Source organism: Barbatula barbatula (assembly GCF_947034865.1).
Source record: "Barbatula barbatula genome assembly, chromosome: 18".
Taxonomy (NCBI): Eukaryota; Metazoa; Chordata; class Actinopteri; order Cypriniformes; family Nemacheilidae; genus Barbatula; species Barbatula barbatula.
In genome coordinates this window covers 859,054-876,682 of record NC_136781.1, presented here as the reverse complement: position 1 = coordinate 876,682, position 17,629 = coordinate 859,054, and the positions used below count along the sequence as shown (strand labels likewise).

The following is a 17,629-nucleotide window of genomic DNA, read 5'->3' as shown; positions in this document are numbered from 1 at the left end:
TGGGGGAATGGAACAGTAGATATGCATATCTACAGGGACCGCAAGGATGGTTAACTGGTTGGTTGTGTCCGACCCATTGTGGTGGGCCGGTCTGAGTAAAAATGCCCCTTTTTTTGTCTCAGTCCAGTCCTGATCCCAATTAATATCCATCACACTGCAGTTTGGTTGTTTTAAGCCAGAATAACTTAAAATACAGATAACTAACACATTAAAAACAAGATAACAACATAAAAAACATTATATTCTCATTTTGAAACTCTAAACGTGAGAATCGAGCATTACACCAGAAACCTTTTAGTTACAAGACTCGATGGTGCAACACTGACCCCTAGTGTATATTAAATACAGACAGAAAGTATTGAGGATTCACTCTCTTGTTTAATAAATATGTAGCACCATATGGATCAACATATGGATCAATATATAAATAAGTGCAAATACATGTGTTATATATCACCCAGACATACATAAATCATTGACGAAAGGCGCGCAGCAGGACGAGGTGGCCGAGTGGTTAAGGCGATGGACTGCTAATCCATTGTGCTCTGCACGCGTGGGTTCGAATCCCATCCTCGTCGGGTAGCGTTTGCTTTTTCGTAACTACAGTCCTCACGACAGATGTGACGTTATCACGGTTCTTCAAGGACTACAACGGTAGTGTTCTTGGGCAGAGAATGATGATAACACCTTGTCTATATTTCACTACCCTTATAAAAACGAACCATAGCTTTTATACTAAAGGTCGATAAGTTACTATAATTAAACAATGATAACCACACAATAACCAAAGCTGAATTAAGGTATTTGTTGGTAACCTGTGTTTATACAAATGGTAGTCGATGTGCCAAAATATGCTTATTACACCAAGTAAGGATACCGACTTACTTTGAACAACTTTACAAGGCCTTCTATAATTTTTCTGAAAAAATGTAATGCAAACGTGTCTCTTACGCTCACCATTTTCCACCATTACAGCTGCTCATCTCTGTGTGAAGAACAAGCTGAGACCAATCAAGTACAAAGAAAAGCTTTTGAAAGAAATGATTGACAATACAATTAGTGACAACATGCTTGTTTTAATTGTTGTATAACTGTTTTCTTTCTAATACAGATATAAAGCTAAATATTTCTAGAATTTAGCGCTTGATCATACCCAACGGTACATTATTCTTTTAAAATACATCTAAAAATGACAGATTCTGGACGACCAAAAATCAAATAACAAGAGGTTCTCCAACATCTCTCCGACGATACGGGTCTATCAAAATTTAAAAAATAATACAAATGCATAAAACATTTTTCTTACATTTACAGAAAGATCAGTTATAAAAAATATACACAAAAAATAATACTACAAATTTGTAAACTTTTTTTCATAAAATTACAAAACATACACACAGATATAAACACACACACACTCCTCACAGCCGGGACGAAATCATGAATTCATGTTAAATCATTACTGAAGCTTTCAGATGAAGAACTGTTGTTTCCCGCTCTGATGTTTTACTGATCGGTCTCATTGAGTTCTGCAACTTCATCCTGACTGAGGCGTTTAGGAAACAACTTCTTTTTCTGAAGAATAAAAGCCAAACTTGTTAGTTCACGTTCAATCTTATTAGCTATTGACGGCACAAACAATGAGAGAAACATGGCAGCTGATATTCCCATATCAGGTTTATCGTGGATATCAAGTGCACTGCATTGTGGGTAGGGCCGCTCGATAATAACAAAAATCATAATCGCGATTATCTTGGCCAATATTGAGATTCCGGTTATTTAACACGATTACTCAATACTTTTGAAACGATATAAAAAATTAAAAACTGTGAATTAAATTGTGAAATGTAAAGAAATATTACAGCTGAACCACTATGAAGGAAAGCCGTGCGCTGAAGTTCTATAACACGAGAAAATAGAGGATCCTTGCAAAATGGAATAAGGCACAATAATCGTTTTACCTCGATTATTTTATTTTTGTATTGATGAAGGCCAAAATTGAGGATTTGGATGAATAGTACAGCCCTGATTGTGGGAAGAGTATTTCATAGAGTGAGCTCTGACTGCAGATTTTACCTTCTTGTGAACGATCACCTCATCAGCAGCGGCAGACACATCAGGATCATGAGGTAACGTCTCCTCACTCTCAGTTTCTCTTTTCTTCTCTGCAAAAATGAACATTTTGGTAAAATGTCCGATGCAATGCATGCCCTAAAGTAACTTATATTTGAAACAAAACAGTTTATTTAATAATAAGCAGAATGAATGAGTTTTATGACACGTATTATAGTGCACTGCATTAGTTCAGCCACGTACTTTTTTTCTTCTGGCTCGTTGCTACAGTATCCGGTGCTTCATCTAATGGTTGTTGGGCGTCCTCTTCTTCAACATCTTCAGCCTCCTTTTTCTTTTTCTTGGATTTCTTTGGCTCAGGTGTGGCCTCCTGGGGTGCCACGATGACGTCATTCGCTTCTGTCCTTTTGAGTTTTCTCGCTTTAGATGGCGTTTTTAGATCTTGACTGGAGGCTTCCTCATGACTCATCCCATCAGCGTCATCATCTCCAGACTTGACTTGAGATTTCCTACTCTTGGTGGGCGACTTTATAAGTTCTGTTTCTGACAGAACCTCACGCAACGTTTCCAAATCGTTAGAAGCGGTCCTTCTTTTATCCGAAGAGCCTTTTGTAGGGTTTGAATCTGCCGAGACTATTTTTGGCTTCTTAAATGGGGTTTCCAACTGATCAGGTTCTGCAATAACGTTCTTGGCTTTCTTGGATGGGGTTTCTGGAGAATCTTCTGCAAGGCTTTCACTTTTCTTACGTTTTTGTTTTTTAGATGGAGAGTCAGTGTTGAAAGACTCTTGGGGAACCTCGGCTGGCTCAGATGTTGCTGTGTCAAGATCAGCAGGATCTTTAATTTTTTTTGTTTTCAACTTTTTAGTCTTGCTGGGAACAAGCTCCACAACACTTTTCAACGACGACTTCTTTGCTTTCTTTGACGGCGTTTCGGATCGGTCAGACGTCAGGTGGGCATCATTGGCATTAGCAGTTTTAAGGTTGGCATCTTGACAGAGAGGTTCAGCAGTCTCGCTGGCCTTTTTATTTTTCTTGACTTTAGTATCTGAGAGACCGTTGCCAGCGGATGGAGTTTCATGGTCAGCTGCTTCAGCCTGTCTTTTCTTCTTTTTTGCTTTTTTAGATGAAGTCTGAGAGCTGCTGGTTTCTGTATTCTCGGTGACAGCTTTTTCAAGGGTCTTCATCGCCTCTGAGACACCGTTTGACTTACCTGGAGCTTTTTTAGTAGATTTGTTTTGAGAAACCGCTTTAGTCCCTTTAGATGGCTTGGTCACCATGTCAGTTTCCGGGAGTCCGTTAGTTTCCAGGAGTCCGTTAGATTCTTGATTTACTGCTGGTTCATGTGTTTCAACTTTCTCTGACATGCTGTTTTTAGCTTTAGTTCTTTTTGGCCTCTTGGAAGTTTTATTCTTATCTCCAGCTGTCTTGGATGACGACTTTGGACCTTTAGAGAGGGAAGCAGGGGCTTTGTCTTTAGACTTTTTGGAACTGGTGTCAGTTGTATCAGTCTTTACAGAAATGTCATCAGTTTGTGTAGATGTAGTTTTATTTCCTGTTGTCCCGGACTTTTCATTCTTTGTCGAGTTTGGATGCTTCGTCTTTCTTAGTTTTTCCGTGGACGCTTTGGGTGAAGAAACAGGAGACTCGACAAAGTGTGAGAGGACCTCCATCTTTGCCACATCAGCATCTGATTAAAAAGCAAAAAGTTCAGAAAAACACAAACTAGAATAAACTATACAGCTTTTTAATTGTCCATTAATATCACACCTGAAAGCTGTGAAACTAGTTTTCTCCATTTCTCCACATCTAAACTGGAGTCTGAGTCGGAATCGCTCTCTGGAGAGTCAGAAACAGCAGCGGTGAGGATTTTGGGACCTCCATCTTCCAAGCCCAACTTTTTAACTTTCTTTGATTTCGTCACAGTTTCTTTTTTTGTCCGTTTCTGTGAAATAAAATGAAAAATTGAATGTGCCATGTGACTTTTGTCTCAGTTGGATAGATATATTCGGGACACCATTAGATACTGGAGATCACATATACCTTTGATCCAGACGTCTTCCTGATTTTCATATTAACAGGTTTCTTCGGACCTGACAAGACAAAATCAGCCAATGAGTGAATGAGAACTAGAAAACAGCTCTGAGAAAAGCATTAACTAAAGCAATATCAAGGTTTCTAAGAAGTGAACGGTGAGCTACTCGCCAATTTAAAGCCAAATACACATAACACAATATGACCCAGCAGAGGGAGCTCTGACCCGGGTTGTGTTTCTCTGGATTTTGTTAAAGCTAAAAAAAGGATCTTACTCAGTGCAGGACTCAGCTCAGGAGTATGAACATCTGTGAATTAAAACATGTCCAGTTACTACTTACAAGCATGCTTTAATACGATCTGACCATTTCTGTACAGCGTAACAACGTTACAGTAAATATAAGATGGAAATACAGAATATGTGTGTAAGGCAAGCAGGACAGCTTTATGCTAGTCACACAGTAACACAAAGTTAAACATAAAAACGGATTTCTCTCATTTATGGTTTGCAATTAGCATGTTTCATCTATGTGTACTGTATATAATATTATGCTTATAATGAAAAGTAACTTCACATTTAATTTGTAATGTACTTAATGCACAGGATTTACATGATATTGTATGTAATATTTTATTGTTTAGAAAACATACCTGGAGGCCAGGGACAAATATCTGAGCCTTCTGATGTATCACTTTCCACTTCACCTGTCAGATGTTCCTCACTACAGAGAAATGTGTTGTTAGTTTTAAAGTTTCAATGCAGAGCAGAGCCCACAACACAATACATCCAGCATCTCACCTTGCCCACTTCTTAAAGATTTCACTCAATGAAGCTTTCACATCTTTATTTTCCACCTGAAATTGGCATGAAGTCACATCAAACACATGAAATCCCAAAGACCAGAACCTATCACAGCGGCCACGAATAGAATGAATAATCCAAGCTTTCCTAAAGCTCACTGGCAGAGTATAGTGAATGTAAACCAGTCTACTATCCAGTGGATACAGTAGAAAACAACATGTGCATGAAAGTATGCGTTAGCTGCATAAATGTTAATAAACATTTGATGTACTCAATTACTCTGATGCCAAAGAAAGATTGTCACTGATGTCATAACGAAATCAGATTTTTTTTCGTTCCAAGCATAAATTGTCCATATTCAATTGACTCTAATGCAGCGACTCAAATGCTTTATTTCAACCACAGTGGCTAAGATTTAAGAATGCATGCACTAATACACTTGATCTACAGAGAAGAGCATGCACATGCACACACACACAAACACATGCATGCATGAACGGATATAAACCTGGGGCGCGTGCTTTCGCAGCACGTTGGCAGCTTTCTTGTAACCGTTGTCTTTTAAATGGCGATAAATTAAACCGATCAGCGCCTCCTGCGATGGGTTCGTATCCTTTGAGCTCATGTTTTTATAACAGAAATGAAATAAATTCAGTTACGAGCAGAACTAATTGAAAAACTTTGTTGCATGTTTGTATTTCCGCAAGTCCTGCGCAGCAATTCTTCACTCTGACCTCTGAACTCGCGACGCGCACTGCATTGTGGGAAACGTAGTTATTCCTAAAGTGTTTATCTTAGTCGCATATAAGAAAATGTTTATTAACTATAGATTAAAGTCTACTTCTGTAGAATTACCATACATTTATGATAAATATTGTTATGACTCTATATTATTCATGAGCGTTTTTCTTTTGGGGTTTTCGGGTGCAAATTTCCGGATAATTTATTTCGACTTTTATTGTGAAAGTTTTTGCTTCTCAATTTTAAAAGACCGATCATCGCGCACGCCTACTTATACTGTGAAATAAAAGTATGTTCTGTTTTTGTAATGGAAAAGTGTATACATTTTAATGTGCATCAAAACAAACATGCATGCATTGGGACATACTAACAGGAAGCGGAAGTGGCAATTAACTGTCGCACACATCAAAATACAGCTCTTCTTTCCATTAAGATATTTATTCATTCAATATTTTGAATGTAATGTTTATCATATGCTTACATTTGTTAGTGACATGCATCAGTTATATAATATATATTGTGGGTAATATTAGCCACCAGGCTGTGTCTGAAATCGCATACTGTGACGGTACGTGCTGAATTTTTATCGACCGATAAAACGGTACATTCTATATAGTATGAGTGGGAGTAGTATGAATACATACTGCGTCCGCCATGTTTTATGGTCATGTGACCCGTATGTTCTTTGACCCATGAAGAGCATTTTAGTCACGAGAAATTCATTTATTTGGCACTTACATTAAAAACGGACGTCCGGCTTAAAGTTTTCCGCTTCATTTATTAGATTTTCTTTGAAAGTTCAACCGTTGCTCAGCTCCAGTGGCATCATGGGATAGATAAGTGTCCATCTGATCCACACTCACGAATCTCAGCAGATGTAGTAGACCATCCGGGTATTTCTCGCCTACTGTTTTTTGCATACCGAGGTTTCAGAAATACCATTCATGACTCATACTCATTTTCGTCTACTATATAGTATAGAAGTAGGCGATTTGTATTGCAGCCCGATAGATCGTTGTGCTTTTCGAATTTCTACCGGAAGTAGTAGACCATCTGGGAATCTTTGGAATACTCCTTTCAACATACTAAGGTTTGGGACATACTAATTCTATTTTTAGAATACTATTTAGGTCGGATAGTAGGCTATGCGGATTGGGACGCGCAATGGTTTCAAAATAGCTGAATCAGCAAGTGTCATGCCAGGAGAGTGTTTTTCTCCTGGCCAATCCAGGCATCCACATTTGCATCCTTTATTGGAGCAGGTGTGTTATTTTACAGTTGGAGTAGCGTACTGGAACAGACTACTTTAATTGACATGGTTTAGTTACCCAGGGGAAGTGCAGGGCGGGACGGACAATCTGAGATGAACATGAAACACAACCGATGAAACTGACAGTCAGCTAGCAGGAAAGTTCACCACTAACAAGAGTTGACGCAGTTCTCCATCAGGAGTAACTAGCGTTCACAGAGCTCCATTCATGAGAATCTGAGAAAAAAATGAAACTTGAGTTTGTAGAGGATTTTGCCAGGAGCTCAAGGTTTGGCTGGTTACCAGTAAAGCTCCGCTAGTATAATCTGTACAACGTTCTAGGTTAAAAAGACGTGTTTCTTCTTTAAACTATGGAGAATTGGGTATTATAGACATACTTGGACCAAGCAGATTCTCACTCACTTATAATTTCACCTGCATTATTTTGCCGTAAGAATTCTGAAAAAAGATCATGAGAAATTGTGAGTGTGCGCGTACGTGTGTGAGATGTTTGCTCAAGTTAAACCTCACAACAAGAATCTGTTTCCCCAGGATATAAAAACACAAATTCCACGTCTGACCGCCCTCTTTTACAAGCACCCCCACCCTTACAAGCCCCCTACTTTTCTCCTCTCTCAACTTCCATAGATGTACCTGCGTACCTGTGATATTAAAACTAACGCTTTATTTTACCACAGATATCTGCAGGGCTGAACAGATCATAAAGATCGAGCACAACACAGACACAGCTACTCAGACAATATTTACTGGAACCCCACACCTGATTTGGCTGATTTATCAGACTTTCAAACAGAAAAGCCCACTTCAAATGTGTAGGTTTTGGACATGTTTCACTATATTAGAGAGGATAAATATTTGGCCTTTACAAGTAGAAGCAAACTTGTGCACACAGTGTCGAGGTTTCTGGAAATAGTGTTCTCTGGGTGAGACTGTGGGAATTGGAGTTATAAAAGCAAAACCCCAAATCCTGCACTCAATTCATCACCGTTCAGAAACGGCACAGCCGGAAATAAAGATATTTCCACATTAAACAGACTCTATGTAAGCATGAGATCTCCTTTGAAAGCGGAAACGGGAAAATTGTACCATTTTACTGGAAGCGGCAGCTGTGAAAAAGAGGAGATATTGTTAACATGTGGGTAAAGGTATATTCAATAAAACAGAGCCGTTCTCTCCCCATGCCAAACTCAACATCTCCTCGGACTCTTGGATTCTCCAGTAAGTTCTCACTTTCTTTTAGACTGTGGATGGGAAAGAATCTCAGGATCAGATTTTGGGGAACAAAAGACTGTGTGTTTAGCAAACGTGTTCAAGTAGATTGAAAAAGGCTTTAGCAGTTGAATTCACAATAAACTGTATAAACCCAATGCCACGATCGGTTTAAAGACAATTTTACAGAAGGCAATTTTTATGTGTAAACTATAATAAACACAAAAACTCAAAATGGGTTACAAATGCTTTAATCTTAAAGTATGGTAACAGTTTGGCCGCATATCAGAATATCAACGTTTGAACTAAAACTGACATCCAAGAATCTTCAGGTGGATCCGCTGCTGCTGTTGTTTTTTGGTAAGAGTCATGTTTACTCACTGATGCAGGATATTTTCATGGCCAGATATTTTCAGCCAGGTTCAAAACCTTAAAATATGATGTTATTTTCTGTCATATTAGACACAGTGCTATATATAAATGATTTTAACAAATATAAACATGACTGCATTTCTGAGTTTGCGTGTGTCTGCTGGTTATTACTGTTTTTAATAGAGACACTTCAGCTGTCTCTCTCTTTCTGGTCTTATTGTATCTGTACATTTTGTGCCTTTCATCAAAATGTAATAACTTGCTTGATCTTTTTTTCAGCTGACACGTGCAGTCGGTCTGATTTGATGTAGTGCCCTAAACCAGTGCCATAAAAGCCAATGTGGACTATGGTACATTGTGAAAGTTCAGTATCCATGTTTTGGATACCAACACTTTACTCACGACCATTCTGTCAGCACACAAACATTTGAAAATGAATCGACTATTGCTTAGTTGTTATCTTGAAAGTAAATTTTTCTGTTGAAAGTTAATTTAGGTTTTGATTCGTCACTATAAAATCATGTTTAGGAGGATGAACGCTGGCAACGATTATGCAGACACCGTTGCCAAATCCACCCAGCGGCCTGTTCCTGACTGCGCTCTCCAGCTTATGTTTCTCTTTAAGATGTTATCAGGTGAGTTAGTGTGGCCTGCAGGATATCTCCACACAGTGAATCCAGTGAGCACCAGTTCATATGTAATAACAACGCTCAGCGTTCCAATAAAAGAGCTCTTGTGCGCACAAACATTGGCTCTGTTCAGCTCAGTTTGTACCTCTGGTTCCCCCCAAGGCACGTTTTAATGGCAGGAATCCTTAGGGACCCTGGTTTGTGTTTGGAGATTAATACAAACATTTTATGACCAAAGGAAAGACAGCGGGTTCAAGTCTAAAGACATGCACGTTTACGAGCTTGTAAAGATGACTGTAGTTTATACACACAAAGAGATCTTAGAAGATAATGCAGACAAAATGAGTAAGCAGACAACCTGCAAACAACTCTAAACTACAGATGACAATGTAGTTGTGATGACCTCGTCCAAACAATGAGATCACATTTGGAAAGAGAAATCTCTCCCAGGATGAGAACATCTCTCTTTAGAATCCTTGTATTTTTTACTTAAGGGGCAGTGGGTCTTCTTAAGCAGGAAACCTGATCCGTGGCTGTGTTCAAACCCTGTGAGCGACCTACATAGTCAGCGTTTGAGCACAAGTGCATGATGGATTGTTTTGGGGGATCATATGTACGGAACTACTTTATTTTTTTACATATGCAACGATTAATATCACAAGTGAATAATCATATTTATAATTTATAACAGGCGTCTGCAGCATTTTGCAACATTCATTTTCAATGGCACGTGCAGCATTTTTTGGGTGTCACCCACGCACGTGGAACACTTTTTGGTACGTGCACGTTCTTTGGGGCTCGACATGCATGAGCAGCATTTTTGGGGCGTCGTAGACGATTGCTGCACTTTTGGAGCGTCGCAGGCGCGCGCGGCATTCTTGGACACAAGTGGTGCGCGCACTGCTTTATTATGGAAAGCCGTTTGGGTCATATTTCGCCATCAACCAGACGCCTGGTGTTCAGATGACGCCGGCTTTTACGGCGTTTAAGACGTACAGACGCCGTAAATTACGGCGTTTAAGACGCACAGACGCCGTAAATTACGGCGTTTAAGACGTACAGACGCCGTAAATTACGGCGTTTTAAATGCAATGCGAAACGCCGTTCATTTCGCCGTTTGAACTTCCATATTACGCCGTAAATTACGGCGCTTCCGTGTAACAAAGACGCCGTAAAAAGCGGCGTTTTTTATAATATTAAAATCAGCCCCGCCTTTTCTACACAGTCCAGCCCCTCCAATGAACACAAAGACATTTGTAGTAGAATGTCGATCTGAATAAGTGTTCCTGTTTTTAACTTTATTGCGAATAATGCTTAGACTTTCATCATGTGATATTTTTCCATTGAGCGCGTTTATCCTCCTTTTCGTTTATCATATGTGTACGAGCGGCAGACTTTTAAGCGAGCACGTTCGTGACACTTTGTGAGTTTATGTGACTTCGAGCTCATCATTCTTGTTGTCCACGGTGGCGTAGTGGACTGCGTGCGCAGCAGCGGAACATTATCACTTTTAACGATTGGAGTTCGACTCCGCGGTCCGACCATATTCTTCATTCCTTTTGAATAGTTCTATTGAGTCGTGTTTTTAAATGTTGGAGCACTACCTGTTGCTGGCAACTTATTAAATGACAAGAAACGCTTATTACAAGCCTTTATGGCCTTTATGCATGCAACAGCTGCGGGCTAAGTCTGCTACTGCTACTGGCTGTTGTAGCTTGCCATAAAAGGCTCCATAGGCTTTGGAAAGGCGTAATATTGTTTATTTTACATGGTGCTAATTGAGGTTTGAGTTTAGCCTATGAAGTACATTTTATTCTGCTAGTTGATGCTGTAATAAAAAGTTCATTGTTATAACAGTTGTCTATATTAATATGTGATACGTTATCAAAAATATTCAGCATCGTTATGTTCAGTGTCACGTGATTCTCCATAAACCATTCTAGTATGCTGATTTGCACAGGAATATAAAAATAGATGTTCAAAATTGATAATATGAGCCATTATTAATAACTGCTATATTAAAATAATTTCTGAAGGATCATGTGAAACTGAAGACTGGAGTAATGATGCTGACAAATTCACATTTTGATTGTTCTTGGCGTGAAAGGTAAAAAACTAAGTTAACTTCTAAACCTCAAGCTCGTGTATGATGGTGTGGTGCTGCGACAACGAAGTATAAAAAGCAAAACTTCCTTGTCTTGTAATTGTCTGTTAAGGGCACTTATAACAACAACAATGATATAACTATCAGAATCAGAATCAGAAAGAGTTTTATTGCCAAGTATGCTTGCACATACAAGGAATTTGTTTTTGTGACATAACCTTCCAGTACACATACAACAACACACAGACAAGAAATAGGCAAATAAATAAGTGTATAAACAATTGTGCTAGAAATTATAATGGGATAGGATTAAGTAGATGCAGGGATGTACTAGGATGGAGGGGTAACAATAAATATAAGGATATTGCACATTTTTATTGCATAAGTGGGGAACATTTAACTGTTCATGAGGTAGATTGCCTGGGGGAAGAAACTGTGCCTGACTGTCCTGGTATTTGCGGCTCTGAAGGGAAACGGCTATCAGTCATTGTAATGCTAAATATACTTTAAGTTGCTTAACAATTCCTTTGTACAAGAAATACCGGTGCCGCTGCTAGCCATTTTGGTGCCCTAAGCATAATTCCATTATGATTTTTCTATATCCTAATGAAATAACATTAGATAAAAAAAATTATTAGGCTATGGTGCCCCTACGCACAGATGCGCCTGGTGGGAGCGGCGCCGCTGAGTAATACGCTTTAACAAATGCTGCGTAACTGATAATGTTATAGGAATCGAGCCTGCCATGTTGACTGAAGTCACGATGAAAAACGACTTTGTTTGCGCATTCATTCTAGTGGAGTGGCGCGTAAGAGCGCTCATCGAATACTTTGCCTCTTTTTGCACATCTCACATCAGATCGTAAGGGCATCTATTTTCAATCAAATTAAGAGTTTGCGGTACATTTAGAATTGGGGTAGGCTTGTTGTCAATTGGCGTCCATTTAATGATTTACATACAGGCAATGCAAGTTTATTTATATAGCACATTTCAAACAGTTAATGGTGATTTATATAGAAATTACAAAAAAAGAAGGATATGCAAAAGAGATCTTCAAAAAGCGTTAATTCTTTTAAATCACACATACTTAAGAATAGAAAATAACAATAAATAGGAAATCAAATGTGCAACGGAAGGAAAAGGAAGACAAATGAACGACTAATTGTGTTTTTAATCTGGATGTAAAAGTAGCTAATATTGAAGAGCATCTGATGCCTGCGGCTTCACGTGGCATAGTTTCTTATCGCTGACGAACCTTGTTTTGAGTCAACTTTTGTTATCTCTAACTGACTTGATTCTAATGATCTGAGTAGTCTGTTGGGTTATTTTATAATGTACAGTATACAGTTCTGGAAGAACACATCTTAATTTTGCAATCATTTATAAATTCATTATATTAATGCATTACTTTAAATGATATAATAGCCTATATAAATATAATAAAAGAACAACACGCACGCATAATTAAGGCTAAATAATTTGGTTAAGCAAATAAGAGTTAAGGGAGTTATATATTATTCGTAAAAATAAATAAAAATCACTTACATAATGCAGTTATGCATAAGTCCCACACTAAAACTAAGATAAGTGAACGCGGCCTCGTGAAAATAGCCATCCCAAAATACAAAACGATTTAACAAACATGATCGCTTAGCAACTTCTAAAGAAAGGCAGTATTTATGTAGGGAGCTGCGCGCCTCAAAGAGCGCGTTTCTCCGCAGCGGGCATCAACAGACTGAGAATGAGAAACAAACTTGAATTTAGATATGATTTATTTTACTCGTCAAAGCACGTATTTTTTCAATAAAGAAACTCAGCTCGATGTGGATAGAGCATATAATAACCTAAATATCCAGTGCTTTTGTGTTGCATACCTTTTACGTTCTGCCCAGTTAGGCGACTGTGTGTACATTATTTTTCATTTAATTAATTCATTTTTTTATTTATTTTATTATGTCAGCATTTCCCTTACTGTTTCTGTATGTGAACAATCTCCTCCATTTTAAGATTTTTGATCGTCAAAATCTTATAGAGGTTTATAATGAATGCATGCAGCATATGCAGTCTATATGTAAATGGAAATACAAACGGGTTCGTAGATGGGAAAAATTTAATTCAATAAAAACATACTGACAACAGCCACAGTATACTTAGCCCGCAGCTATTGCATGCATAAAGGCCTTAGACCGTAGGCTTGTAATAAGCGTTTCTTGTCATTTAATAAGTTGCCAGCAACAGGTAGTGCTCCAACATTTAAAAACACGACTCAATAGAACAATTCAAAAGGAATGAAGAATACGGTCGGACCGCGGAGTCGAACTCCAATCGTTAAAAGTGATGAAGTTCCGCTGCTGCGCACGCAGTCCACTACGCCACCGTGGACAACAAGAATGATGAGCTCGAAGTCACATAAACTCACAAAGTGTCACGAACGTGCTCGCTCAAAAGTCTGTCGCTCGTACACATATGATAAACGAAAAGGAGGATAAACGCGCTCAATGGAAAAATATCACATGATGAAAGTCTAAGCATTATTCGCAATAAAGTTAAAAACAGGAACACTTATTCAGATTGACATTCTACTACACATGTCTTTGTGTTCATTGGAGGGGCTGGACTGTGTAGAAAAGGCGGGGCTGATTTTAATATTATAGAAAACGCCGCTTTTTACGGCGTCTTTGTTACACGGAAGCGCCGTAATTTACGGCGTAATATGGAAGTTCTAACGGCGAAATGAACGGCGTTTCGCATTGCATTTAAAACGCCGTAATTTACGGCGTCTGTACGTCTTAAACGCCGTAATTTACGGCGTCTGTACGTCTTAAACGCCGTAATTTACGGCGTCTGTACGTCTTAAACGCCGTAAAAGCAGGCGTCATATGAACACCAGGCGTCTGGTTGATGGCGAAATATGACCCAAACGGCTTTCCATACTTTATAGGGCGCGTGCAGCGTTTTGGGGCGTCATGATGGGTCTGTAGATCACTCAGTAGGTTTTGAAGCACAGCCCACGGGACCGGTGACAGACCCTCAGGGCGCATATACATCGCCAAACTTTTACGCACGTATGTCCAGCGCGGCATTCATGATTTTCAGCATCGTTAAGTCGCTTTAAACTCGTTGTCATGACAGTATCGGCTCTTACTGGGCTGTCCGTTATCAGTCTGCTCAGTCTGGGTTATCTGTCCTGGGACTGGACGAGCCCGAATCAGGTCGAGCAGCCGAACCATCCGCGCCCTCACATCATCTTCATTATGACTGATGATCAGGGCTTTAACGACATCGGCTATCATAACCCCGACATCCACACTCCGACCCTGGACAAACTGTCTGCAGAGGGAGTGAAGCTGGAGAACTATTACATCCAACCCATATGCACACCATCGCGGAGTCAATTCATCACTGGCAGGTAACCAACTTGTTTTTGAACATTTGCCACGGTAAGAGAATGTTATTGTTAGGGTGTAAATTACTATTTAATGGGTAATACAGCCACAATACAGCTAAATATATATTTTTAGTATATATATGATGTTTTATCAACAGTGCTTTGTGATTTCTAGTGAAAGAATGTTTGGAAGTCAATTTGGTTTAGACTGATTCCCCCCCAAAAACAGGATTACATATTTTTTTATTTAGAATATCATACATATCTTTATGTACGTTAGACAAAGATGCATTTACAAACAAATCTTTTATAGATTGGGATCCTTGATTTTCAATATCATAACAAATACAAAAAGGTGTTACTGTGTGATTCCGCAGATGAGATGTGTACTGAAATTCATCCTTCTGCTTTAGATACCAGATCCATACGGGTCTCCAGCACTCAATAATTCGCTCTCGGCAGCCCAGCTGTTTGCCCTTTAACCTCAGGACATTACCGCAGCGTCTGCAGGACCTGGGATATTCAACTCACATGGTTGGCAAATGGCACCTGGGCTTCTACAAGCGCGAATGCCTGCCCACTCGCCGTGGATTCCACACATACTTCGGCTCGCTGACGGGCAGCGTGGACTATTACACGTACAAGTCCTGTGATGGCCCAAAGATTTGTGGGTACGACCTTCACGACGGTGAGAGAGTGGCGTGGGGTCAAGGTGGGCGTTACTCCACGCACCTGTACACCCAGAGGGTCCGAAAGATTCTCGCATCCCATGATCCTTCATCCCAGCCTCTCTTTATTTACCTCTCTTTCCAAGCCGTTCACACTCCGTTACAGTCTCCCAGGGAGTACGTCTACCCGTATCGACAAATGGGGAACGTCTTCCGCCGGAAGTACGCCGGGATGGTTTCAGCTGTGGATGAGGCGGTACGGAACGTGACTTATGCGCTCCGCAAGTATGGCTACTACAAGAACAGCGTCATCGTCTTCTCCACAGATAATGGAGGACAGCCTCTATTTGGCGGGAGTAACTGGCCTCTGCGTGGAAGGAAGGGAACATACTGGGAAGGTGGCGTCCGTGGCATCGGATTTGTCCACAGTCCCCTGTTGAGGCGTAGAAAGAGAGTCAGCAGAGCTCTGGTCCACATCACCGACTGGTACCCGACCCTGGTGGGCCTTGCGGGCGCAAACGTGTCCCAAACCGAGAGGCTGGATGGATACGACATGTGGAAAACCATCAGTGATGGCAAAGAGTCTCCACGCCAGGAGATCCTTCATAACATCGACCCACTCTACAACGCCGCCCGTCACGGATCCCTAAAAAACGGCTTTGGGATCTGGAATACAGCCGTGCAGGCGGCCGTCCGGGTTGGAGACTGGAAGCTCTTGACCGGAGACCCCGGATATGGAGACTGGACCCCTACGCAGATGCTGGGAAACTTCCCGGAGACCTGGTGGACCCTAGAACGCCACGTGGAACCAAAGAAGTCTTTGTGGTTGTTCAATGTGGCAGATGATCCTTACGAGCGCTATGATCTTGCAGAGCAGAGGCCAGACGTTGTCAAACAGCTGCTTGCCCGGTTAGCATATTATAATCGCACCGCCGTTCCAGTGCGCTATCCATCTGAGGACCTCAGAGCAGACCCGAGCCGAAACGGAGGGGCGTGGGGCCCTTGGGTGGGGGATGAAGAGAACTGGGAGGCATTTTACCTCCGAAAAAGCAAAAAAAAGAAACAGAAGCGCAAGTTCTGCAAAATGAAATCATATTTTAAAAGACTTAATATGAAAATCATGTCAAACAAGATATGAACATGAAACATGAATGAACTTTTTACAAACGCTGCTGACAATAACATGATTTAAAGGACTTTTTTAACAGTTTCTGTATAGGAGCCAGATGAATTAAAACGTTTGTTTACACATGATGAAAAGAGACGTTGGGCAGCTGAACCATTTCGTTGTGTGAACATGATTGCTTTTAGCAGATGTTGACTCCTGCCGTTTCCAATGTGACCTTGCATCCCTGTGCAATGAATATTTAAGGAATTAATAAATGATTATTCAATAATCATTTCTGATCAGTTATGTCTGCTGTTCGTACCTCATTCTTTTACATTGCTCTCTGCTAGAAGGGCAAGTTAAGCAATAAGAAGTAATCCTGTTTTGGTGTGTACTGTATGTGGCTGTATTTGTTTGCTGCAAAAATTCTGTTTACAAAACAGACTCTTAATACACAGTGTTGTTCATGGCAATTGATCATTGAAATTGAAAACAAACCCTTTTATTTAAAAGTTTTCATTTGTTTTTACCTAAATGTTTTTTTCCATCGGAGAGACTGACTGCCATCTGGTGGGTGGGGATTTTTGGGGGTAGGTGTCTTTAGAGCGGTGTTCTTTACCGGTGAGTTGAAACCTAAACGGATCTGTTCTTATAGAGTTGTGGACACTAAATGGTTTCACAATCATTAGTATACACTATAAATATTCCAAACTGCAACTTGCATAGTTATGATAGCAAAGTAATTGTCACTTTAAAGGAAATGTCACATTTTGAGCTTTTATTATTTTTATTTACACAAGCTGTTTAATGATATAATTATTATTCGGGACGTTGATAAATTGCCATCAGTTAAGTGATGCTAAGACTTGTGTCTGGTTCAAAATGAGTAGTCCTTAATGTTACCACTAGGTGACGCAATTATACCTTTAATTTCTGGTCGTGTTAGTGAATTGATCTCTCCACTGATAATTGTCAATGAAAACCTATCAAAGAAAACCACATAATTATGTAAACTGTTATAATTGATCAATAAAATTAATGCGCATTCTATAAAGACCTTTTTTTGACCAAACGAAATAAACGAGTAAGTGTGAAGTTGTTTTCGGGACCCAAACAAAACCCTGAACGAAAATGTTCAACAGAATGAATTGAAGTAAAATGAATTACTTTAAGTTTCAATCCAAGATTCTCTTCTACAACGTCCATCATTTTAAAGGTTCACAAAACAATAA

The 17,629-nt window shown here is 39.8% G+C and overlaps 2 protein-coding genes across 2 annotated transcripts; one reads left to right on the top strand and one right to left on the bottom strand.

Annotated features, from left to right (window-relative positions):
* Positions 1-1,058: 1,058 nt before the first annotated feature.
* On the bottom strand, positions 1,059-5,675 carry tcof1 (treacle ribosome biogenesis factor 1). Its single transcript, XM_079479672.1, has 9 exons — positions 5,417-5,675; positions 4,906-4,961; positions 4,758-4,828; positions 4,382-4,414; positions 4,116-4,165; positions 3,843-4,017; positions 2,317-3,762; positions 2,077-2,165; positions 1,059-1,575 (listed from the first exon to the last, which is right to left on the bottom strand). Exons 1-9 carry the CDS (start codon positions 5,531-5,533, stop codon positions 1,507-1,509), a joined length of 2,106 nt encoding a protein of 701 aa, XP_079335798.1. The 5' UTR covers positions 5,534-5,675; the 3' UTR covers positions 1,059-1,506.
* An 8,524-nt stretch (positions 5,676-14,199) lies between these two features.
* Positions 14,200-16,698, top strand: arsia (arylsulfatase family, member Ia). The gene is made up of 2 exons (XM_079480629.1): positions 14,200-14,642; positions 15,035-16,698. The coding sequence occupies exons 1-2, from the start codon at positions 14,359-14,361 to the stop codon at positions 16,425-16,427; spliced, it is 1,677 nt and encodes a 558-aa protein (XP_079336755.1). The 5' UTR covers positions 14,200-14,358; the 3' UTR covers positions 16,428-16,698.
* The last annotated feature ends 931 nt before the right edge of the window (positions 16,699-17,629 follow it).